The sequence below is a fragment of the Dendrobates tinctorius genome, unplaced genomic scaffold, assembly GCF_039654945.1.
Source record: "Dendrobates tinctorius isolate UK_male_01 unplaced genomic scaffold, ASM3965494v1 ptg000104l, whole genome shotgun sequence".
In the NCBI taxonomy this organism is placed as follows: domain Eukaryota; kingdom Metazoa; phylum Chordata; class Amphibia; order Anura; family Dendrobatidae; genus Dendrobates; species Dendrobates tinctorius.
Window position 1 is genome coordinate 7,466,316 of NW_027361772.1, and position 25,578 is coordinate 7,491,893.

The 25,578-nt window shown below is 41.5% G+C and overlaps 1 protein-coding gene across 4 annotated transcripts in view; it reads right to left on the reverse strand.

The window, feature by feature from the left end:
- The window catches only part of LOC141100304 (interleukin-1 beta-like), a 38,504-nt gene that overhangs the window by 2,042 nt on the left and 10,884 nt on the right, over nucleotides 1–25,578 (reverse strand). The window contains exons 1-7 of one of the 4 annotated variants that reach the window (XM_073588683.1): nucleotides 22,513–22,652; nucleotides 22,207–22,334; nucleotides 20,833–20,884; nucleotides 19,517–19,559; nucleotides 18,866–19,073; nucleotides 8,979–9,149; nucleotides 8,438–8,577 (exon numbers count right to left, since the gene is read on the reverse strand). In XM_073588683.1, coding sequence (XP_073444784.1) covers nucleotides 8,438–8,577; nucleotides 8,979–9,149; nucleotides 18,866–19,073; nucleotides 19,517–19,559; nucleotides 20,833–20,884; nucleotides 22,207–22,270 — 678 coding nt within the window. In that variant the 5' untranslated portion in view covers nucleotides 22,271–22,334; nucleotides 22,513–22,652. Of the gene's footprint in view, nucleotides 1–8,437; nucleotides 8,578–8,978; nucleotides 9,150–18,865; nucleotides 19,074–19,516; nucleotides 19,560–20,832; nucleotides 20,885–20,959; nucleotides 21,079–22,206; nucleotides 22,335–22,512; nucleotides 22,653–25,578 lie in introns of those variants that run through there. The other 3 variants (XM_073588684.1, XM_073588687.1, XM_073588686.1) reach the window with 3 other exon arrangements.

Here is a 25,578-nt window from a genome sequence, read left to right on the forward strand (position 1 = left end):
CAGCGATCAGGACCAGCGACGACGCGGGTAACAAGCGCGCGCGTCGCTTAGTTACCTGCTGTGTACCTTGGATACCAGTTCCCAGCGTCTGCTTACAGCGCTGGGAGCTCGCTGATGGATGGTCTCCCGCTGCCACACGCAGCGATGCATGCTGGCCTGCGGGAGACCAACGATCAAAAAAATGTCCTGAACATTAGAGCACGATCAGCGATACCCAGCAGGGGGGCCGGTCGCTGATACGTGTCACACACAGCGAGATCGCTATTGCATCACAAAACTTGTGACTCAGCAGCAATCTCACTTAGTGTGACGGGGGCTTAAGGAATCCATAATCTCACTGCTCTCACAGTAAAGAATCCATAGTCTCAATGCTTTCACAGTAAGGAATCCATAATCTCACTGCTCTCACAGTAAAAAAATCCATAAAATCACTGCTCTGAGTAAGGAATTCGTAATCTCACTGCTCTCACAGTAAGGAATCCATAATCTCACTGTTTTCACAATAAGGAATCCATAATCTCACTGCTCTCACAGTAAAGAATCCATAGTCTCAATGCTCTCACAGTAAAGAATCCATAATATCACTGCTCTCACAGTAATGAATCCATAATATCACTGCTCTCACAGTAATGAATCCATAATCTCACTGCTCTCACAGTAAGGAATCCATAATCTCACTGTTCTCACAGTAAAGAATCCATAGTCTCAATGCTCTCACAGTAAAGAATCCAAAGTCTCAATGCTCTCACAGTAAAGAATCCATAATATCACTGCTCTCACAGTAAAGAATCCATAATATCACTGCTCTCACAGTAAAGAATCCATAATATCACTGCTCTCACAGTAAGGAATCCATAATCTCACTGTTCTCACAGTAAAGAATCCATAGTCTCAATGCTCTCACAGTAAAGAATCCATAATCTCACTGCTCTTACAGTAAGGAATTCGTAATCTCACTGCTCTCACAGTAAGGAATCCATAGTCTCAATGCTCTCACAGTAAAGAATCCATAATATCACTGCTCTCACAGTAATGAATCCATAATATCACTGCTCTCACAGTAATGAATCCATAATCTCACTGCTCTCACAGTAAAGAATCCATAGTCTCAATGCTCTCACAGTAAAGAATCCATAATATCACTGCTCTCACAGTAAAGAATCCATAATCTCACTGCTCTCACAGTAAGGAATCCATAATCTCACTGTTCTCACAGTAAAGAATCCATAGTCTCAATGCTCTCACAGTAAAGAATCCATAATCTCACTGCTCTTACAGTAACTATTGCAAAAAAAGGGGGAGACAAAAAAGCGCAATAGGGTCTTATCCACGTTACAAAAGACAGTATATCATGAAATATGCTCACCTGGTTAGGATGAGATAAGAGCGTGTAGGTAGCGGCTGCTGCAGATCCACAGGTCTTCAGTGACCAAAGAAATGATGAATCCAAAGGGAGTTTGTAGCTATATTCCGCGCTGCCGCTTTAGACAAATTCCAGGAGAATGCTGTATGATTGCAGTGGTTTTATTCTACGCGTTTCAGGGGTCTCATGCCCCCTTCATCAGGAAATACCACAAATACATACAGGTATCACAGACATAAATAGGTTTGTAAGGATGCTGGATTTCAAAAAAATGAGCGCCAACAAGTCAGATGATGCAGTGTCAAAGTTCAATGACACCACATGGTTAACAGTTAACCTAAGATATATTACAAAAGAATACGTATTTTAAAAGATTTTTTGATTAAATTTTCGTTTACAAAACAGATAATAAAGTCAAATTTACGATTTAAACAAAAAAAAAAAAAAAAAAAGGGGAAGGGGGGAGTTTATTCCTGTTTAGAGGTGGATACCTTACAAGTGGACTATCGTATGGAAACAGCAAACCGCTTTTTTTTCATTGAAAGCATTGCAATCTTAATACAAAAAGGGGAAAAAAGTAAAAACATAATTTTAATTCATTACCAATAAAAAATATATAATTTTAGTTAAATTCTAAAAAATTAAATATAAAATTATTTTTTAGTATAGAGGAAATGGGTTAAAAAATAATAAAGGATGCTAAAAGCAGCAACACACGAGAAGCTGCACAGCAGCCAGCGCTGCTCAGAATGAGAACGCAAACAACATGGATTCATTACTTCACTAATACAAAGATCATGGGCAAATTTTAGATATAACATGAAGCACATAAATAAGGGGGTTAATATCAGATGCAGCAACACACAGAACGCTGTGCAGGAGCCAACTACTGCTCAAAGAAAAAACGCAGGATAAAGCGGCAGAGTGAATGGGTGGCTTCATTAATAGATAAGATCGCAGGCAGCTTTAGTGTTCACCCCTTGACACATAAGTCTTTTCACTGTGAAGGAGTGGCAGTATCATTCTTGCACTGTTCACTAATCTCTATGACTAGGCAATATATGCATGGGAGCTGAGTTAAAGGAGAAATAAGATACTATTATCAGCCGGGGTCATTCTTTCATGTCAGACTAGTAGAATTAGTAGCGCTTACCCGGGCTTAATTAAAGAAGAAGAAAAAAAAAAAAAAAAAACTCTTCAAAAAATTCTTCAAAAAATGCAACTAACAGAGATAATGTTTAAGACAGAGGTATGAAAGTGATTGCTCCCAAGGGCAAAAGGAGCTAAACCTGATAGGAGGCTATACAGGATTTTCATATATATAACACTCTTTTAGAGCTAACGCACAAGCAATATTTAAGCAAATACATAAATAATTTTTTTTTTTTTTTTTTTTTTTTATTAGACCAAGGAGGCACAGTATTGTAAAATTAATTATAAATATAAAATTGCAATTAGGTATTGCATTAAGTGCAAACAAATCTATAAAAAAATATATTAAAAACCACAAGGCGGGGACTGCATAACTAGGTTGACATTATAAACAAGGGAAACTGACACAAATAGTGCAAATAAAATTTTAAATTTAAATAGAACAAAGAGAAATTATCGCAAAAGAACTCAGAAGCCATCTATACACATGAGGGTTTTTTTTTTTCTTTTTTCTTCCCTTTAAGGTTGCAGAGCATGTGAATATAGATATAAACAAAAATTCCACTGTCTAGGTAAAAACCTCAGTTATTTCATTTAGACCCTGTGGTTTCAGACTCCCTAATTTGTAGATCCAATAGGCTTCCTTTCTATTTAGTTTCGTAGATCTGTTCGGTGCACATTTAGGTATATGATCGATAGGGCTAATTTTTAATAGTTTCGAATTCTTATTATGTACCAAGGCGTAATGTCTGGACAGCCCATGAGTAAGCAGGCCTTTTTTAATATTATGCCGATGGGAGTTCAGTCTGAGGTGTAGGGGTTGTGTGGTCCTCCCCACATATTGCTTACCACAGGGACATTCAATGACATAAATGACAAAGTCAGAGTTACAATTTAGAACAAAAGGGATCATAAATTTCTCTTTGGTAGAAAATGAAATTATATAATCAGCTTTATGATTTATATTAGAACAGCATAAGCAGTTCCTCGTGCCACATTTAAAGATTCCTTTAGTTGAATTCAGGGAATCTAATAGCCCCTAGCCGCCTGAGAGCTCATGCTAGCCCCATTAACGGTTACACCCTGAATGGGGAGGAACCTTAAAGGGAAGAAAAAAAAAAAAAAAAAAAAAAACCCTCATGTGTATAGATGGCTTCTGAGTTCTTTTGCGATAATTTCTCTTTGTTCTATTTAAATTTAAAATTTTATTTGCACTATTTGTGTCAGTTTCCCTTGTTTATAATGTCAACCTAGTTATGCAGTCCCCGCCTTGTGGTTTTTAATATATTTTTTTATAGATTTGTTTGCACTTAATGCAATACCTAATTGCAATTTTATATTTATAATTAATTTTACAATACTGTGCCTCCTTGGTCTAATAAAAAAAAAAAAAAAAATTATTTATGTATTTGCTTAAATATTGCTTGTGCGTTAGCTCTAAAAGAGTGTTATATATATGAAAATCCTGTATAGCCTCCTATCAGGTTTAGCTCCTTTTGCCCTTGGGAGCAATCACTTTCATACCTCTGTCTTAAACATTATCTCTGTTAGTTGCATTTTTTGAAGAATTTTTTGAAGAGTTTTTTTTTTTTTTTTTTTTTTCTTCTTCTTTAATTAAGCCCGGGTAAGCGCTACTAATTCTACTAGTCTGACATGAAAGAATGACCCCGGCTGATAATAGTATCTTATTTCTCCTTTAACTCAGCTCCCATGCATATATTGCCTAATCATAGAGATTAGTGAACAGTGCAAGAATGTTACTGCCACTCCTTCACAGTAAAAAGACTTATGTGTCAGGGGGTGAACACTAAAGCTGCCTGCGATCTTATCTATTAATGAAGCCACCCATTCACTCTGCCGCTTTATCCTGCGTTTTTTCTTTGAGCAGTAGTTGGCTCCTGCACAGCGTTCTGTGTGTTGCTGCATCTGATATTAACCCCCTTATTTATGTGCTTCATGTTATATCTAAAATTTGCCCATGATCTTTGTATTAGTGAAGTAATGAATCCATGTTGTTTGCGTTCTCATTCTGAGCAGCGCTGGCTGCTGTGCAGCTTCTCGTGTGTTGCTGCTTTTAGCATCCTTTATTATTTTTTAACCCATTTCCTCTATACTAAAAAATAATTTTATATTTAATTTTTTAGAATTTAACTAAAATTATATATTTTTTATTGGTAATGAATTAAAATTATGTTTTTACTTTTTTCCCCTTTTTGTATTAAGATTGCAATGCTTTCAATGAAAAAAAAGCGGTTTGCTGTTTCCATACGATAGTCCACTTGTAAGGTATCCACCTCTAAACAGGAATAAACTCCCCCCTTCCCCTTTTTTTTTTTTTTTGTTTAAATCGTAAATTTGACTTTATTATCTGTTTTGTAAACGAAAATTTAATCAAAAAATCTTTTAAAATACGTATTCTTTTGTAATATATCTTAGGTTAACTGTTAACCATGTGGTGTCATTGAACTTTGACACTGCATCATCTGACTTGTTGGCGCTCATTTTTTTGAAATCCAGCATCCTTACAAACCTATTTATGTCTGTGATACCTGTATGTATTTGTGGTATTTCCTGATGAAGGGGGCATGAGACCCCTGAAACGCGTAGAATAAAACCACTGCAATCATACAGCATTCTCCTGGAATTTGTCTAAAGCGGCAGCGCGGAATATAGCTACAAACTCCCTTTGGATTCATCATTTGCTCTTACAGTAAGGAATTCGTAATCTCACTGCTCTCACAGTAAGGAATCCATAGTCTCACTGCTCTCACAATAAGGAATCCATAATCTCACTGCTCTCACAGTAAGGAATCCATAATCTCACTGCTCTTATAGTGAAGAATCCATAATCTCACTGGTCTTACAGTAAGGGATCCATAATTTCACTGCTCTGACAGTAGAGAATCCATAGTATCACTGCTCTCACAGTAAGAAATCCATAATCTCACTGCTCTTATAGTGAAGAATCCATAATCTCACTGCTCTTATAGTGAAGAATCCATAATCTCACTGGTCTTACAGTAAGGGATCTGCGTCTGTGATTATGATTAAACCTAAGGGGACACCCCCCTTGTCCCTATCGCAGGCCTAAGTGTAAAAATATTGTTAGAAAGACCTCAGTACTGTCCTCTCATATTTGTACATTGTAATAAGATTGCCCCTAAGCCTTCATTTTTCCAACCTGAATAACTCATATTTAATAAGCTGTTTTGTTCCTGCAGTTCTTCCTTTCCCTTATTTGACCACTGTTCTCTGCACCCTCTCTAGGTCAGCTATATCCTTCATATACACCGGTGACGTGCATGGTGCATCTAAAAGCTAAGAGACGCACTGTGGTCTATGTAATAAGAGCGCCAGTGCTCACCAGAATATCAAAGTAACGCGCCATTCCAAAAAGTCTATTACTATAGCGTGCTGCATTATAGAGGCGCAGTGCGCTGAGCTCCCACCGTGAGCTTCTGTTGAGTTTTTAATATTCCTTTTTTTCGCAAAAATGCAAGTAACCTACTTTACTCAATGGGTGCAGAAAATCTGCAACATCAAAACTCACCAAAAGCTCATAGTGGGAATGTCGCCTTACTATGCACTACTATGCATCCTTACTTCTCATTCTGTATTGTGCAGTTCCTCTGTTATTCCCCCTGGAAATTAATAAATTAAAGGGATTGTTCAAGACTTTAACGTTGATGGTCTATCCTTAGGATAGCCCATCAATATCTGATCAGTGGGGGTGTGACACCCAGCACCCGCCGATCATCTGTTCCCTGTGTTGGCGGCAACCAGAACTGCTCAGTTGTGGAGCTGCACAGCACAGCTCCATCAACAGTATAGTGGCCATCGACAGGTACTGCACATCCACCACCTATTCAAATCAAGGGGGTGGATGCGCAGTAGCAGCCGTGGCCACTATTCTGTGCTGTGCTGCTCTGCAACTGACCAATGACGGACGGTAACAGGAACAGCCGATTGTCAGCGGTACTGGGTGTCGCACCTCCACCGATCAGACATGGATGACCCGGACAACCCCTTTAACAGTTGGAGTAGGCAGTTGGAGATGTGTCCTGGCACACCGTGTCCAATCAGAGCTGACAGTATCAGATTCCTGATATCGTGAAGGATAATACTCAAATGTGAATTCATACATTTCCGGGAGGAATAACAATAAAAAAAGAATAATGTAGGGTTACCGTTGTGGCCAAAAGTATTGACACCCCTGCAATTCTGTCAGATAATACTCAGTTTCTTCCTGAAAATGATTGCAAACACAAATTCTTTGTTATTATTATCTTCATTTAATTTGTCTTAAATTAAAAAACACAAGAGAATGAAGCAAAAAGCAAAACATTGATCATTTCACACAAAACTCCAAAAATGGGCCAGACAAAAGTATTGGCACCCTCAGCCTAATACTTGGTTGCACAACCTTTAGCCAAAATAACTGCGACCAACCGCTTCCGGTAACCATCAATGAGTTTCTTACAATGCTCTGCTGGAATTTTAGACCATTCTTCTTTGGCAAACTGCTCCAGGTCCCTGATATTTGAAGAGTGCCTTCTCCAAACTGCCATTTTTAGATCTCTCCACAGGTGTTCTATGGGATTCAGGTCTGGACTCATTGCTGGCCACCTTAGAAGTCTCCAGTGCTTTCTCTCAAACCATTTTCTAGTGCTTTTTGAAGTGTGTTTTGGGTCATTGTCCTGCTGGAAGACCATGACCTCTGAGGGAGACCCAGCTTTCTCACACTGGGCCCTACATTATGCTGCAAAATTTGTTGGTAGTCTTCAGACTTCATAATGCCATGCACACGGTCAAGCAGTCCAGTGCCAGAGGCAGCAAAGCAACCCCAAAACATCAGGGAACCTCCGCCATGTTTGACTGTAGGGACCGTGTTCTTTTCTTTGAATGCCTCTTTTTTTCTCCTGTAAACTCTATGTTGATGCCTTTGCCCAAAAAGCTCAACTTTTGTCTCATCTGACCAGAGAACATTCTTCCAAAACGTTTTAGGCTTATTCAGGTAAGTTCTGGCAAACTCCAACCTGGCTTTTTTATGTCTCGGGGTAAGAAGTGGGGTCTTCCTGGGTCTCCTACCATACAGTTCCTTTTCATTCAGACGCCGACAGATAGTACAGGTTGACACTGTTGTACCCTCGGACTGCAGGGCAGCTTGAACTTGTTTGGATGTTAGTCGAGGTTCTTTATCCAACATCCACACAATCTTGCGTTGAAATCTCTTGTAAATTTTTCTTTTCCGTCCACATCTAGGGAGGTTAGCCACAGTGCCATGGGCTTTAAACTTCTTGATGACACTGCGCACGGTAGACACAGGAACATTCTGGTCTTTGGAGATGGACTTGTAGCCTTGAGATTGCTCATTCTTCCTCACAATTTGGTTTCTCAAGTCCTCAGACAGTTCTTTGGTCTTCTTTCTTTTCTCCATGCTCAATGTGGTACACACAAGGACACAGGACAGAGGTTGAGTCAACTTTAATCCATGTCAACTGGCTGCAAGTGTGATTTAGTTATTGCCAACACCTGTTAGGTGCCACAGGTAAGTTACAGGTGCTGTTAATTACACAAATTAGAGAAGCATCACATGATTTTTCAAACAGTGCCAATACTTTTGTCCACCCTCCATTTTATGTTTGGTGTGGAATTATATCCAATTTGGCTTTAGGACAATTCTTTTTGTGTTTTTTCATGTAAGACAAATTAAATGAAGATAATAATAACAAAGAATTTGTGTTTGCAATCATTTTCAGGAAGAAACTGAGTATTATCTGACAGAATTGTAGGGGTGTCAATACTTTTGGCCACAACTGTATAAGAAAAAGTAGGTGATAGTATTTAAAATCGATGAGTCCGGACAGGTGACAGGTACTCTCTGAAGAGGATCATTGTTATAGTTTAGGTACGGATACTCACCGTGAGACTGAGCGCCCCATCTGTGGTCCCTTCTTCTGTAGTGCAGCATAAGTAGAGTTTGGAGCCTACAATCCCCAATGCCAGGGGCAGGTTGTCCTTATCAGGTTTTGCTTCAAAGTAAGTGTCCACCTTTATTTTTACTGCAAAGAAATGCGTTACATCATTATTATGTTACAGAAAAAGATTAAAAGATCATTTTGACCTCCGAGTAGGCAGAACATTCAGCTCTCTCTCCAGACTGCCCAAACACATGCGTTCTCACGGGTTTCTATAAAGTGGGGTCAGAGAAAGCTGCTGCCAGACACTTCTGGCAGGTGCTTTTTTTTTTTTTTTTTTTTATAACAAAAGGGTTGGGTAAAATTCAGACTACCTGATCCTTATCTACCCCAATATTATCTGTTGGGAGAAATTATATGTATGGCAGTTGGCGAGAAGGGGTTAAATCTCAGGAATTTAAAAAAAAAAGTTACACTGAGCACATTGCCTGGGCTATGCTTTACAGAAGGCCCACGGGGCACAGAGTCTGGGACATAGGACTAACCTTCCAGCTGCACATTCTCTCCTGCTAAAAACGACGCCACAAGACTGTTATTGCCATTCATTTTCAAGGACTTCTGCTTAGAGTCTCGAATATTGTGCTGCGATGATTTTACGTGCAGGAACCTCGTTCTAGGGGCAGCTTCAATCTCAGCATTACTGATGCTAATGTTTTCTGTTAAAAGAAAGAGAGCAGGTTAATGTTTAGCACTTAATCTGTGGGTTACACTAAAAAATCATCTGCAGTTGACTACTTGGCTGCTTTATTGTAACTTCATCTCATCTATGTTATCACAAATTCATATCTCATCTCATCCATTTTCCATGCTTTATACTGCAGCTCTTCTTGCCTGTTTTGTGCAAACTCCTGAGCATTGTTCAGCTTCTGCACAACATGTCCTGGAGTTTGGATACCCTTAATAAAGACTAAGGCTATGTTCACACGCATCATTTTTTTTTTTTCTGTAGCCAAAATCTGCTGTTAGCAATAAGATGCTTCAGTTTTTTTCATTGTCTTAGTGACGTTTTTGTTGCTTTTCTTTTTGCATTGTTCTTTTGGGTGCACATTACATGTGTGCTTTATCTACCCGTACTTTTTATTCACTAAAAATGCCTCTGCGTTTTTTTGGGGTTTTTTTGCATAATTTTTCACTTTCTTATTTCTTACTATAAGTGAAAAATGCTACAAAAATGCCAAAAAATTTACAGGCTGCAGATTTGAAAAACGCGACAGTTCTCAAATTCAGTCATGATAAATAAAAATGTGCATGAGATTTCTGAAATCTGATAGCTTTTGTTGATACTGTAGAAAGCAGCATTTAATTTGTTTAAAAAAAACAAACCGCTGTATGCAAACATAGCCTAACGGGCAACGACGCAGGCTCTTGGGCTGTGCTCCATCCGTTACCCAGCAGGTGCTGGCTGTGTTACACAGCTGACACTTACCTCTAACTGCAGCAATGGAGTCAGATGGCAGCAGTTTAACCCCCTTAGATGTCGCTGTCAATATTGATTACAGCATCTAATCAGTAAGACAAAGGAGAGGTCCCTCTGTCACCCCATTGGCATTCCAGATCTCATCATGGGTTGCAGATGGGTTATTTTGGCAGCTGGGGACCTGCTAAAGCCCCTCTGTCTGCCATATTAGCATGTTCATAACAAAATATACCAGTCTGTGTTGCTGTGGAAATCCGCTGCTCAAAAAACAAACATAGGCAGAAAAAAGTCAAACTTTCCATTATCTTCACACACAGCTCTGGAGCTCCCATCTCCAGGCACACCCAACCCTAATAAGCCAGAAGTTTGTGTATTTATCCTCTGGACTCCACCCTGGGGTGGAGATATGGATGGTGAACAGCCTCCCACCCACTCTACAGATGTTCAGTCAACCTCTTAGTGTGCTGAAGCATTTTCTAGGTTCACATCACTGAAGCTAACAACCTCAGTGATACATATCTCCCCTCCGGTACTTTGCCAGTGACTTTGTCACAATATAAATAAATATAACAATCTGGAGAAGGACAAAGGCCTGACCCCAACTGAAGCCCTAGAGACTGCTAAACAAAGGCTCACAGCATTCACTAGAGAAGCTGAGGCCAAGAAGATAAATGCCCTGTTCTCCAGAGAACCATCCAAAGTGTACTCCCAACTACAGAGTAACAGCACAAAGGCAGCAACTCCACCAATAGCAGAGACTGAACAATACTGGAGGAACATATGGGATAAGAAAAAAAAACACAACACCAGTGCAATGTGGCTGTAAGATCTGAAAATGAAACACAGCAACCACCTAGAGCAAGAACCAGTCACCATTACAGGAGCAGGCATCCAACACCGGTGTAATGTATAATAATTAGATCTGTCTCTTTAAGCAAGCCAGACTTATGGGGCTTGGGGGGTGGAGACAAGAGGGATGAGAAGGGAAGTTTCAGTTTCACTTCTGTGTAGCATGGTAATGCAACTGTTATGCTGTGTGCTGGAGGACGAAGAATAAAAGATATCTAAAGTTTAATACCTTGAATTCTTCATAACGTGTGGACATTACAACTGGCGACGAGGATGGGATATAATCACCTACTGCTGTGAGTACGGACTATATTTTACCGCTTCACACGCCAGCACCACTGAGAGACTCTATCATGGCTGACTACTTGCACACATTCCCACAATTCGATATGACTGATGTCATTAATCTCTCCCATAACTGGAGAAAATGGCTAAACAGATTTGAGAATTTCCTAGAAGCCATGGACATAAAGGGGGAAAAAAGAAAGAGAGCTTTGCTCCTGCATTGTGCAGGCACAGGAGTCTATGACATATACAGTACGTTACCTGCAGCAGAAACAGATACATACAGCAACTGCACTAAAGCTCTCACTGGCTACTTCAACCACAAACAGAACATCAGATATGAAAGATATAAATTCAGGATTGCCAAGCAGCTTCCAGAAGAGTCCATAGACACATCTCACACGGCTGAAAGAGTTAGCACATGGATGTGCCTTTACAGATGTAGATGATGAAATCCTAACTCAAATAATTGTCACCTGCTCGTCTAATAACCTAAGGCGTAAGGCTCTGCAGCAGGATATCTCTCTACATGATTTGCTCAAAATGGCCCGTGCTATAGAAATAGCAGATCATCAGGCTACCGTAATGGAGAATGGGGATAAATTACATGTGCATAATCTCAAACAGAAAAATTTACCAGACAAACAAGCCCAGAAACAGAAAAAATGTTATAGATGTGGACAGGATTTCCCTCACCACCAGAACAAATGTCCAGCTATGGGACAAACCTGCAGTAAATGTGGAAAAGGGAATCATTTTGCATGTGGGCCTCAGAAGATACAAAAGATTGACTTTTGGAGTCTGCTCAGCAGCAGAAATTTTTCAGGATGCAATAAGGAGTGTCATTCAACACATCCCAAATGCCTTTAATTACAGTGATGACATATTGGTTTTTGGTAAAACTCAAGCTGAGCATAATCGTGCTCTATATGCTATCTTCGAATGTCTGCTTTCTGCTGGACTCACTTTAAACAAAGAGAAGTGCGAGTTGGACAAGGGTTCATTAGAATTTTATGGTCATATCTTCTCGGCAAAAGGAGTACAACCAGACCCCAAGAAAGTGGAAGCTATCAGAACAGCCTCAATTCCACAGGATGCCAGTGAAGTGCGTTCTTGCCTTCGAATGGCAAGTTACTGTGCTAGATATATTCCGAATTTTTCAACAATCAGCAATCCACTACGGGAACTTACAAAACAAAGTTGTATTTTTCAATGGTCTCAAGACTGTCAGGCCTCTTTTGAAACAATTAAAAATGAACTCTGCTCGACGACCACCATGGCTTATTTTGATCCAGCTCTTCGAACTGAACTGATTGTGGACACCAGTCCCGTGGGACTGGGTGCTATTCTAGCGCAGTACAAGGATAACACTCAAAACCCTCACATCATTTGTTATGCAAGTAAGAGCTTAACAAACACTGAAAGAAAATATTCTCAACCTGAAAAAGAAAGCTTGGCAGTTGTCTGGGGATGTGAACACTTTCACTTATTTCTTTATGGAGCTCCCTTCACCATTGTCACAGATCATCAAGCACTTCTTACAATTTTTGGAAATCCCAGAGCAAAAATGCCTGCACGAATTGAACGATGGGGCCTACGTCTACAGGACTACAACTATAAAATTGTTCACAAACCTGGAAAATACAGTAATCCGGCTGATTATCTTTCAAGACATCCTACTAATGATGATATACCTGTGCATTCCTCCATTGAAGAATACCTACGTTTTGTTACAGATCATGCCGTGCCAAAAGCACTTTCTCTTGATCAATTTATAAATGAAACAACAAAAGACAAGACACTCTGTGCCCTAATACAAATCATCCAAAATCGAAGGTGGCATGAAATTCAAAAGGAAAAATTTCCTGATTCTGAGATTGATCTGAAAGAGTTAAAACTATTCTCAAACGTACGTGAGGAATTATCAGTCACTGAAGAACACCTCATTCTTCGAGGTACCAAACTAGTTGTACCTAAGACTTTGCGTAACTTAGTCATACAGATAGCACATGAAGGTCATTTAGGAATTGTTGGCACAAAGAAGTTACTCAGAGAAAAAGTGTGGTTCCCAAATATGGATCACTTGGTGGAAGAAAAGATTAGACGCTGTTCTACTTGTCAATTAATCACTCCATCATCAAACTTAGAGCCATTACAAATGTCTCCGTTACCCACTGCTGTCTGGGAGGAAGTGGCAGTCGATATATATGGACCATTGCCAAATGGCCAATACATTCTCGTAACAATTGATGAATATTCTCGATACCCTGTCATTTCATTTATCTCTTCAACATCTGCTAATAATGTCATACCGGAGCTGGACGACATTTTCTCGGCATATGGTATTCCAAGAGTGGTCAAAACAGACAATGGACCTCCCTTCAATGGACATGTGTTTACACAATTTTCTGAATACTTGGGATTCAATCACAGGAAAATCACACCTTGCTGGCCGCAAGCTAATGGAATTGTGGAACGTTTTATGCGCACTCTGGGGAAACGTATCAAGGCAGCGAGCCTGGAGCACATCCCACCGAAACAGTCATTATACAAATTCATGCGTAATTACCGCAATACGCCACACTCCACTACTAATGCTGCTCCAGCTCAGTTAATGTTCAGCAGAACCCTTCGTATACGTCTCCCTGATGTGACCAGCCATCCCCGACCGAGTGACTCCTCAGTGAGATCCACAGATTTCTCCAACAAACAAGCCATGAAACGTTATGCAGACAGAAGGCGAAGGACACAGTCAAGTGTCATCGAAAGAGGGGATGTCGTGGTGGTACGTCAAAGACCAACCAACAAGACCTCACCTGTATATGGTCCTGCAAAATATTATGTTACTAAAAGGAAAGGCAGCATGATCACGGCTGAACGAGATGGACACTCCATAACGCGAAATTCTTCATATTTTAAAATCATACCACAGAATGATGACAATGAACTCTCTTTGGTGGAAGATTTAGTATCCGATGGTGGAGAGGACCAACAAGAGGTAGCTGGTCCATCAATACTGAACCCTCTCAATGAGCCCAGACGTTATCCTACACGAGAGAGAAGAGCTCCATCGAGGCTTATTGAAGAAGTATAACTACAGTTTTGTTTTGTTTGTTTTTTTTTGTTTGTTTCTGTGGTCTTGGAATTGAACAAATAAGACTAAACGGACACATGATTTCTTTGGACGTTTTCATGTTGTTGCATTTATCAGTAATATGGGTTATTTATAGTAAAAAAAAAAAAAAAAGGGGATGATGTAATGTATAATAATTAGATCTGTCTCTTTAAGCAAGCCAGACTTATGGGGCTTGGGGGGTGGAGACAAGAGGGATGAGAAGGGAAGTTTCAGTTTCACTTCTGTGTAGCATGGGAATGCAACTGTTATGCTGTGTGCTGGAGGATGAAGAATAAAAGATATCTAAAGTTTAATACCTTGAATTCTTCATAACGTGTGGACATTACAACCGGGTAAAGAACATGAAGAGCTGGACAGCACCTGGCCCAGACATGATCCACACCTACTGGCTAAAGAAATTAACAGCGGTACATGAACGCATGGCAAAGCAGATGAACCAACTACTAGAAGAAGGCCACCATCCAGCTTGGCTAACACAAGGTAGAACAGTGCTGATCATGAAGGATCCTCATAAAGGAACAGTTCCATCCAACTACTGCCCAATAACCTGCCTTACAACAACATGGAAACTCCTGTCAGGCATCATAGCCACCAAGCAACAGAACCATATTAACCAGTGCATGAATCCAGCTCAGAAAGGCAAAAGGGATTGGGATCAGCACCAACTCCCAGTAGATAGAGCAGTCGCTCAAGAATCAAGATCCAGACAGACCAATCTCAGCCTGGATTGACTACCGGAAAGCCTATGACTCAATGCCACACACATAGAACTGTGAATGCTTGTCTCTCTACAATGTAAATAGGAAATGAAGAACTTCCTCAGAAACTCAATGGGGCCATGGAGGACAACATTGGAAGTCAACTCAAGATAAGTAGCACAAGTGACGATCAAATGCGGGATATACCAAGGTGATACACTGTCCCGATTGCTGTTCTGCATAGGCTTGAACCCCCTCAGTCAGATAATTACAGAGTCTGGCTATGGATGCAAGTTCAAGAGTGGAAGCACCATCATCCACCTCCTCTACATGGTTTACATCAAGCTGTATGCAAAAAACGAACGAGACATCGATTAATTTATCCATCTGACAAGGATCTATAGCAAAGACATCGGGATGTCCTTCGGACTAGAGAAGTGCAGCCGATTGGTAATAAAGAGAGGCAGGGTAGTCAAGACTGATGGAGTGGAATTACCAGCAGGGCACATAGCAGATGTACAGACATGCTACAAGTACCTCGGCATCCCACAGGGATATGGTAACCATGATGATGAGGAGGCAAGGAAAGCAGCAACATCCAAATACCATCAAAGGGTAAGACAGGTCCTGAAGAGCCAGCTCTATGGGAAGAATAAAATCCATGCCATCAATACATATGCCCTGCCAGTTATCAGATACCCTGCTGGCATAGTGTGCTGGCCAAAAGAAGAGATGGAAGCTCCAGATGTGAAGACACAAAAGCTCCTCACAATGTATGGAGGTCTCCACCCGAAGTCTAGCACTCAAAGATTTTATACCAACCGAAAAGAGGGTGGTCGAGGCTTGATTAGCATCCAAGCCACCATCACGGATGAAGCAAGGAGTATCCAGGAATACATCAGAAAAATGGCACCAAAAGATGAGATGCTGAGAGAAAGCCTAAGGTAGCAACAACAACAGATCTGGAAGGAAGAACAGGAATATGAAGCACCATGGCAATACAAGCCACTGAATGAGGTGTACCATGGACAGATAACGGAGGTGGCCGACATGTAGAAATCCTACCAATGGCTGAAGAAAGATGGACTCCGAGACAGCACAGAGGCACTAATCATAGCAGCACAAGAGCAAGCACTAAGTACCAGATCCATAGAAGCAGGAATCTACCACACAAGACAAGACCCAAGGTGCAGACTATGCAAGGAAACCTCAGAAACCGTCCAACACATAGTGGCAGGATGCAAAATACAGCGTATACTGAACACCAAAACCAAGTAGCGGGAATTGTATACAGGAACATCTGCACAGCATATGGGCCAAGTCACCCTAGGTCCAGGTGGGAGACCCCAGAGAAAGTGGTGGAGAATGAAAGGGCAAAAATCCTGTGGGACTTCAAGATCCAGACTGATAAGCAGGTGTTGGCTAACCAACTAGACATTGTCATAGTAGACAAGGATCAGAAGACAGCAATGATAATAGATGTGGCATTGCCAAGTGACAGCAACATGAGAGAAGGAATATGAGAAGCTGGAGAAATACCAGGGCCTCAAAGGAGAACTGGAGAAGATGTGGAAGGTGAAGACGCAGTCTTTCAAGGCTCATCTACAAAGCAGTAGTCCCAGCTCCTACCATCACAAAGTCTTCTGACACCAGGAAGCCCCAGGAAGCCTCACAGCACAAAGTACCCAAAGCCAGCCTGACCAAGCCATCAACCTACATGGCATGGCAAAAGGCGGTACACAAAGTCAAAGAGGAATATCTCAACATCTGGAGGAATGACAAACAAATCCCAGAAACTGATGATATATCAGAACCTACAGAGGGAGTACAAACTGGCCCCATATCTAGAGAAACCAGAAAACCCCGAAGAGTGACAGATCCTGAGCCAGTACAGACTGAACGCCCACAGCCTACTCATCGAAACCGGGCGGTACCGACAGAACTACAAGCTCCGAGAGAGCAGACTCTGCCACCAGTGCCCCCAGGAGGCTGTGGAGGACGAGGCCCACTTCCTACTCAGGTGCCCCAAATAATCCGCAGCAAGGGACACTCACTTCAAGAGACTGTCTGTCTGATTTCCTCCCAGACTTCACCTCCATGGAGCTAACATGTACTTAGTCTCGCCAATAAAGCTCATTTGAATTTGATTCCAGTGGTGATAGGAGCACATGGCGCAGTGACCTCTAAGTTGGACAAATGGCTACAACAGATCCCAGGAGCTCTCAGAAAGAGCAGTTCTGGGAACAGCTAAGATCCTGCGCAGAACCCTCTAAGGCTGGTTTCACATTAGCGCTTTTGTGCGCAGCGCATCGTGCGCACCCGTACGCATGCGTACTGCGCACCTATGTTTGACATGATGTGCGCATGGTCTTGCGCAGACTTTAGTTTTCGTGCGCATGCTTTTTTTGTCTTTTGCGCCAGACGCAACATGTTGCATTTTTTTGGTCCGCCCTGTCTCGTCAAAAAAACGCATGCGCACGCTTGCGCACGGAATGCGCAAAAACAACACATTGAAGTCTATGGGAACGCATGCGTGCGCATGGTCTTGCACACGCTTGCGTTTTTTGCGCACGCGTTTTTGAGGTAAACAAGTCTAGAATGTTCTCTAGACAATGGAAAAAATGTCACACCTCAAAAAGCATGTGCATAAAAACCGCAAACGCATGCAAAAACGCATGTAAAACGCAAGCAACGCTGCGTTTTTTTGACGCATCAGCATGTGCATGACGCTAAAAAAAGCTCGCTTGTTTTGCGTTTTTCTTTGCTTTTTTTATGCGCCCGATGCGCTGCGCAAACAACGCTAATGTGAAACTAGCCTAACTCCCAGGCCTCTGATAGAGGACCCGAGAATGAGGAAAGGCAAAAAAAAAGACCAGGAAGGAAGTATGTGTAAATATATACTAGCTGAAGAGCCCGGCGTTGCCTGGGCATAGTAACCAACTGTGGTTAGTTATAACAAATTATAATGATTATATTGCACATAAAACCGTGTATCTAATCCTATCCTGTGTGATACTGTCTGCTGAGCCGTGTATCTAATCCTCTCCTGTGTGATACTGACTGCTGAGCCGTGTATCTAATCCTATCCTGTGTGATACTGACTGCTGAGATGTGTATCTAATCCTATCCTGTGTGATACTGCTGAGCCGTGTATCTAATCCTATCCTGTGTGATACTGACTGCTGACCCGTGTATCTAATCCTATCCTTTGTGATACTGGGCTCCCCCTGCAGTCTGTGTCAGAGGGTGGTCTGTGTTGGCACGGTAATAAATTGTGTTATTTCCAGCATTACAGAAGGATGATAACACCATAGAAATGATAAGAATAATAGGCCTCAGTGACCACAACTGTCTACAAATAAAACTGTTGCTGATAGCAACCAATCACAGCTCATTTTTCATCTTTTAAACAGCTCTGGGACAGCGTGGCGAGTTTTGAGTTGCGACTTTTGTGTTTCGACTTTTATGTGGTGACGGTGTATGTGTGGTGAAATGTGTGCGGAGGGTGGTATATGTGTTGAAGCAGGTGGTAGTGTGTGGCGCATTTTGTGTATGTGTTCACATCCTCGTGTGTGGTGAGTATCCCATGTCAGAGCCCCACCTTAGCAGCTGTACGGTATATACTCTTTGGTGCCATCGCTCTCATTCTTTAAGTCCCCCTTGTTCACATCTGGCAGCTGTCAATTTGCCTCCAACACTTTTCCTTTTCTTTTCTCCCCATTATGTAGATAGGGGCAAAATTGTGTGGTGAATTGGAACACGCGGGGTTAAAATTTCGCCTCACAACATAGCCGATGATGCTCTCGGGGTCCAGACGTGTGACTGTGCCAAATTTTATGGCTGTAACTGCAACGGTGCAGATGCCAATCCCGGACATACACACATAAATACATACACACATAAATACATACACACATAAATACATATACACACACCCACATTGAGCTTTATATATATATATATATTTTTTTTTAAAGATAATCTTACCATTTACCAGGACTGGAGTCAGCAGGTCATCATCATAGAAAAAGCGCCGGTTGGCTGACCCTCCATCTTTCTTCCATTTCTTCACAATTGTAGAGAACGCTTTCACTTTCTTGAACACATGCACTGAATGTTCTGGCTTTCCTGTGGATGGCTTTATTTTGGAGATGCAGCTTACCCGGCCTTCATGGCTGTATAAACGCTTATTGACCTGGGAATAAAATGACATATTTGCATCTTCTTAATGGTTTTAAAGGGGCCCTGTGTTAATTTTCTATACAGGTCACCCCCACCATAAAGTTCCAGAGATATGGGCCTTTTATTTAGTACTAATAATTATAATCTTTACCAAGGGTGTGTGGCTCACAGTTGTGGTTTTTTTTAGTCTGGGGGCATGTCTTTAGGCTGCTTTGCATAATTATCCTGTGAGCGACGCCTCCTTGGCAAAAATCATAAAAAAAGTATCATATTGCGTACACTAACTAAAAAAGGGCATATTTATGGAACCGTAGGGCAGCAATAAAGAGCAAAAAAAACAAGTAAAAAAAACAGAAACCTCAGAATCAGAAGTAATAAAGTAAGAGCTATAACTACCCACGGCGACACCATTTATCTCATCAAACATGAATGATAAGATTGTCAGGTGTCACTTACCTTCATTATGTTGGGGACATCATTGGCATAAAATTCTACTTCACTAAAGAAAACAAAAAAAAAAAATTGCAAAAGTCGGTTATAGACCAAAAGAAACAAACGTAAATAACAATAATATAAAGAGTAAAAATCTATTATTGCTGTAAAAACTAACAATGAATGTCATGTACGGCGTATGAGTAAGAATCCTGGCTCCATTGGGTCCACCTGTTATATGCTACTTGTAATACTCATGACTTTCTATTCAGTAGGAGGCCGCTGTAAGCACCGGGTCGGGGGGAGCGACGGCCACCTCTGCACCTCCTTAGGATACAATCCTGGCGTATATTAATCTGAATTGTGAGAAAATGTAAAATCTAGCACCTTTGTGCTATAATATCATTAAATAATTACTCATTTCTTTGTCTAAGGCCTCATTCATATGTCTGAATTTTTTTTGCTTATGAGAAAATCAAATTAAGTACTCTGATTAGACTGATCACGGATTAGCACAAGTGTCATCTGATTTTCTCAAATGAGGAGAATTTTTTTTTAAAAAAAAGACAATTTCTCCCCCTCCTCCTTTCTGACAGTCCATGTAAAGCGGACTGCACTCTGATGTAATACGAGTGCAGCCCATTTTTTTTCACAGACCCATTGACTTGCATTGCCGATTTGTATCCGACTCCCGGATCACCGACATGTCATGAATATAGAGAGATTTCTGTAGGATAGTTCCGCGCTGTTGAAGAAGTAGAGCCATCAATCCAGGCAAGTTGTGATGAAAGAATTGTGGTTTATTCGACACCTTTCGAAGTTAAAATTACTTCTTCATCAGGAAATAACCACATGTGGTTACTATAACTATTCCCAAGAAATCCCTCTATATTCAATCACACTGATCAGAGTTTGATCAGAGTGTGATTGGATTCTCTCTGAGAGGATGGAGAAAAAATATTTCTCCATCTTCTCCATTGTGTCACTCCATCTTTTCCATTGTGAAAATTGGACCACACTCAGATGCCATCCGAGTGCAGTTAAATGTTTTCAATGGACCCATTGAATCTTAGAATCGTATTCCACTTCGAAATACTGTGATTTATTTTCCCTGGGACCAAAAATAAAATCTGATATGTGCATGTCCCCCATAGAATAACATTGATCAAAACAATCAATGTTTTGTCGAATCACACTTGGACCGAAAATAAGGTGGTGTGCACAAGCCTGTGTGGAGAAAGATCTAAAGTGCTACGTGGAGACCATCAACAAGCTGCTGCTATATTTTGTTTCCAAGAAAGTGAAATGTAAGATACCGCTAAAAAAAAAATCTGTATTACCTGATGTCCATAGGGAGATCGCATAAATCTGGAACTTCTGCCATTGTTGTTTCTGTAGAGATAAAAAGATATCAGACAATGCATGGTGCAGACACAGTCTGGAGAATAGGCAGATGTGACTCATTACCTCTATCAGCAGGAGACTGGTCCCAGTGGAGATCTATCTCCAGGTGGTGGGAATGTTATCAGATATGTGAGGAGTCCTCCAACTCCTGTTATAAGCATGCGAATATCTTACGTAAGGTGGGAGTTTCTTGTCTTTTTTTTGCTTCCAACCTCACAAACCCCCGCCCTTCCTTTGTGATCTTCGGTCATGAGACTTGAATTTCAGGATGTAAGAAGTACCATATTTCCACAGAACAGTGGGGAATTCACTGCTGTGGGATCATTATTTCTGGATTATTTTTTAACCCAACCTAATAAAACTGTCCAAGATGTAAGGATTCCTATAGTTTGTATTAAATTCCATGTTTGTAAGGCTGGAGTAACACTAAACGTATGAAAAATCGGTCCGAGTCTCCCTGCCGAGAGTCGCAGGAGTGTCATGCGAGGTTCATGCAAGTACAATCCAATTTCTCACACTTAGCATCTGACTTACATCTGAATGCTGCGCGAATGCTGTCCGATGGCAATGTGTTTTTAACTTGAGCTTTTACAGTTCTCTGTCATTTACACATCGTTTTCAAAGGAAATATTCTTCATCAAAACACATACATATATATATAATAGAATAAAAGCCGGCAATTCATCACAGAATGTCAGATTAGAATAGATAGAATAGATATATACATATACAATACATAGGTATATAGATGTCAGTGACACACATATAGACGCCTCTCCATTACTAAGCCGTGGGCTTGATGTCACCGGACATTACAAAGGTGACATCAACCCCACAAATATGAGCCCCACTTGCCACTGCTACAGGGCAAGTGGGAAAAGCGTCAGAATTGGGGCATCAATTGGGCTGTTATTTTTAGGCTGGGGAGGCAATATCTATGGGTCCTTACCAGCCTGAGAATACCAGCCCACAGCTGTCTGTTTTAGCTTGGCTGGTTATCAAAATTGAGGGTGACCCCACACCTTTTTATTTTATTTTTTATTTAAATAATTAAAAATATGGTGTGGGTACCCCTCTATTCTCGATAACCAGCCTTGTTAAAGCTGACATCTGAGGGTTGCAACTTGCAGCTGTCAGTTTTGCCTGGTTGGATATAAAAAATGCAGGGGAACCCACACTGTTTTATTTTAAATTATTTATTTAGCGCGCCAGTCCCATCATCATTTTGTAGTCTCATCAGCTGACGCCAGTGACCAGAGGTAAACCTTTTATGATAATTACGCAGGACTAGCCCGGGCAGCATTACTTACCCCAGACTAGTCTCGTATCAGATCCTCTAATGACGCCTCCATGGTAGTGATTGACAGCGTTCATACTATAGCCAGGATGGCAGGTCTGCCGCCATGTCGCATTTATGCGTCATGTTTTCACCTGCAACCTGAAAGAGGTGAAATCTGCAGCAGAAATTCACATAAGAATTGTTTTTAAAAATCAATTATGCAAATTGTCTTTTTAGACAATTAAGTCTCCTCATACCAGCATGCCAGCCCTGGCATGTCACTTTCCACAGGGAGAAACCTTACCCCTTAAAAAATTCATACCCACAATTAAATTACCTTGCAGAAAAAATAGGTCCGCACATGTACAAGATTTCCTTGCCTGGTGCTATAATGCACTGTAGATTTTGCTTGCACAAATTGACAAGTTTAATCCGGAGGTTTCAGACTTGTGTGGACTGTCGTCATGTTCCCCCGAGCGTCATATATTTGTATGTATCATTTCCTGCCTTTTTATGCAATACTACAGATAATGATAAAGCTATCAATCTAACTATTCAGGTGAGGCTTAACAACATGTGTTACCCCGTGGGCAATTCCACATCCTAAATATTTGCAGGAGATGGAAAACTGTAATTAACCATAGTGCTTATCACAATTTGCTGATCTTTCACCCCTGATGTTTTTTCTTTTTTACTATAGACATGCGTCATCAGTGTTTGTTTCTGCATGTCTGGATTATGCATTCCTACAGCTCATTCATTCCAAAAATGCACCTTTTCGCACTTGATGAACTGATGAACGGAGACACTGCTATCATCCGCTTTCTCAATTAGCTTCTCAATTCAACCGTAAAGTGTAGGTGTAAATGGGCCAAAAACATGGCACTTAAGGTACTGTCACACTTAGCGATGTACCAGCGATCCCAACCAGCGATATGACGCGGTCAGGATCGCTGGTGCATCGTTAAGTGGTCGCTAGTGAGCTGCCACACAGGCAGATTTCACCAGCGACATCGCTGGGGTCAGGGGTCGCTACTTACCTGTCACACTAGGCGATCCTGCGTCCTCCCACCCGGCTCCACGCTCGTCGCTCGTCTCTCCACAGGACGACGAGAAACAGTCCTGGACGTTCTCGCACAATCAGCGATAACCAGCGGGGGAGCCGGTCGGAGGTAAGTATTAGACACAGCGATATCGCTTAGTGTGACAGTACCTTTAGAGGGGATATTTCCATCTTTTTCATGTATAGATTAAGTAAGTGCATGATACATTTCATGATAGATCCTACAAATAGGTCTGCATCTCTTTGAGAATGTGACCCATAGTAACATAGCAAGACCGAAAAAAGCCATGTGTCCATCCAGTTCAGCCTATGTTCCGTCAGAATAAATCCCCAGATCTACGTCCTTCTAAAGAACCTAATAACTGTAAGATACAACACTGTTACGCTCCAGGAAGACATCCAGGCCTCTCTTGAACCCCTCGAGTGAGTTCGCCATCACCACCTCCTCAGGCAGGGAATTCCAGATTCTCACTGCCTTAACAGTAAAGAATCCTTTTCTATGTTGGTGGACAAACCTTCTCTCCTCTAGACGCAGAGAATGCCCCCTTGTGACCGTCACCTTCCTTGGTATAAACAGATCCTCAAAGAGATTTTTGTATTGTCCCCTTATATACTTATACATGGTTTTTTGATCGCCCCTCAGTCGTCTTTGTTTCTAGACTAAATAATCCTAATTTTGCTAATCTCTCTGGGTATTGTAGTTCCCCCATCCCCTTTATTAATTTTGTTGCCCTCCTTTGTACTCGCTCTAGTTCCATTATATCCTTCCTGAGCACCGATGCCCAAAACTGTACACAGTACTCCATGTGCGGTCTAACCAGAGATTTGTACAGAGGCAGTATAATGCTCTCATCATGTGTATCCAGACCTCTTTTAATGCACCCCATGATCCTGTTTGCCTTGGCAGCTGCTGCCTGGCACTGGCTGCTCCAGGTAAGATTATCATTAACTAGGATCCCCAAGTCCTTCTCCAGGTCAGATTTACCCAGTGGTTTACCGTTCAGTGTGTAATGGGGGTATTGATTCCTTCCTCCCATGTGTATAACCTTACATTTATCATTGTTAAACCGCATCTGCCACCTTTCGGCACAAATTCCCAACTTATCCAGATCCATCTGTAGCAGAATACCATCTTCTCTTGTACTGACTGCTTTACATAGTTTTGTATCATCTGCAAATATCGATATTTTACTGTGCAAACCTTCTACCAGATCGTTAATAAATATGTTGAAGAGAATAGGTCCCAACACCGACCCCTGCAGTACCCCACTGGTCACAGCGACCCAGTTAGAGAATATACCATTTATAACCACCCTCTGCTTTCTTTCACTAAGCCAGTTACTTACCCGTGTACGCATAGTTTCCTCCAGACTCGTCACAAACTGTCCATGATGGAGAGGCGATCACTCACGCGCAGCTCACTCTGTATATTCATTTCTTATGGGAGCTACGATAATTATCAAGAAATTGGGCTCTGTAATTATCAAAACTCCCACAGAAATGGATGGAAAGTGCTACTCTTGTGATGCGCAACATCGTCCCTTTCTTAGGGTAGCCCAATGGATTTTCTACTGTCCACTATAAAGTTAGGGGAGGATTGAACCCGTCTGCCATTCCCTGTTCTGATTGATGAGCTTGACAGCTAAATAGCCGCCATGTCTTTAGAAACAATCAGAAAAGTCAGTGAGACGAAGCATGCAGGCACGAACAGGAGTCCAGACAGACAAAGTACCGCTGGGATATCTGGCGATGGTCTGGCCCCGAATAATATCGTAGGGGCTTTTTATACATGATACAGACAAAGAGACAAAGAAAGCACATTGCAGCAAAAGGGCGTATACATGATAAACATCATACTGCGGAGAAAAACACATATTCAAGGACAAAACATACAATGGTTAAGTGTAATGACTTTAAGGCTCTTTTCCCCAAACTCCATTAGAACTCGTAAATCTCCATGTTCCTCTTAGGGTACCGCCACATTTAGCGATGCACCAGCGATCCCGACAACGATACGACCCGGTCAGTATCGCTGGTGCATCGCTAAATGGTCACTAGTGAGCTGCCAAACAGGCAGATCTCACCAGCGACATAGCAGCGGTCGGGGGTCGTTACTTACCTGTCAGACGCGGCAATGATGACGTTCTGACCGCGTCCATGCGTCGCTCGTCGCCACAGCAGGAAGCCGCCGTCGAGAAACGCCCAGGACTTTCTCGCGCGATCAGCGATAACCAGCGGGGGAGCCGGTCGGAGGTAAGTATCAGACATAGCGATATCGCTTGCAATATCGCTGCTGCGTCACAAAATCGGTGACGCTTAAGCGACATCGCTAGCGATCTC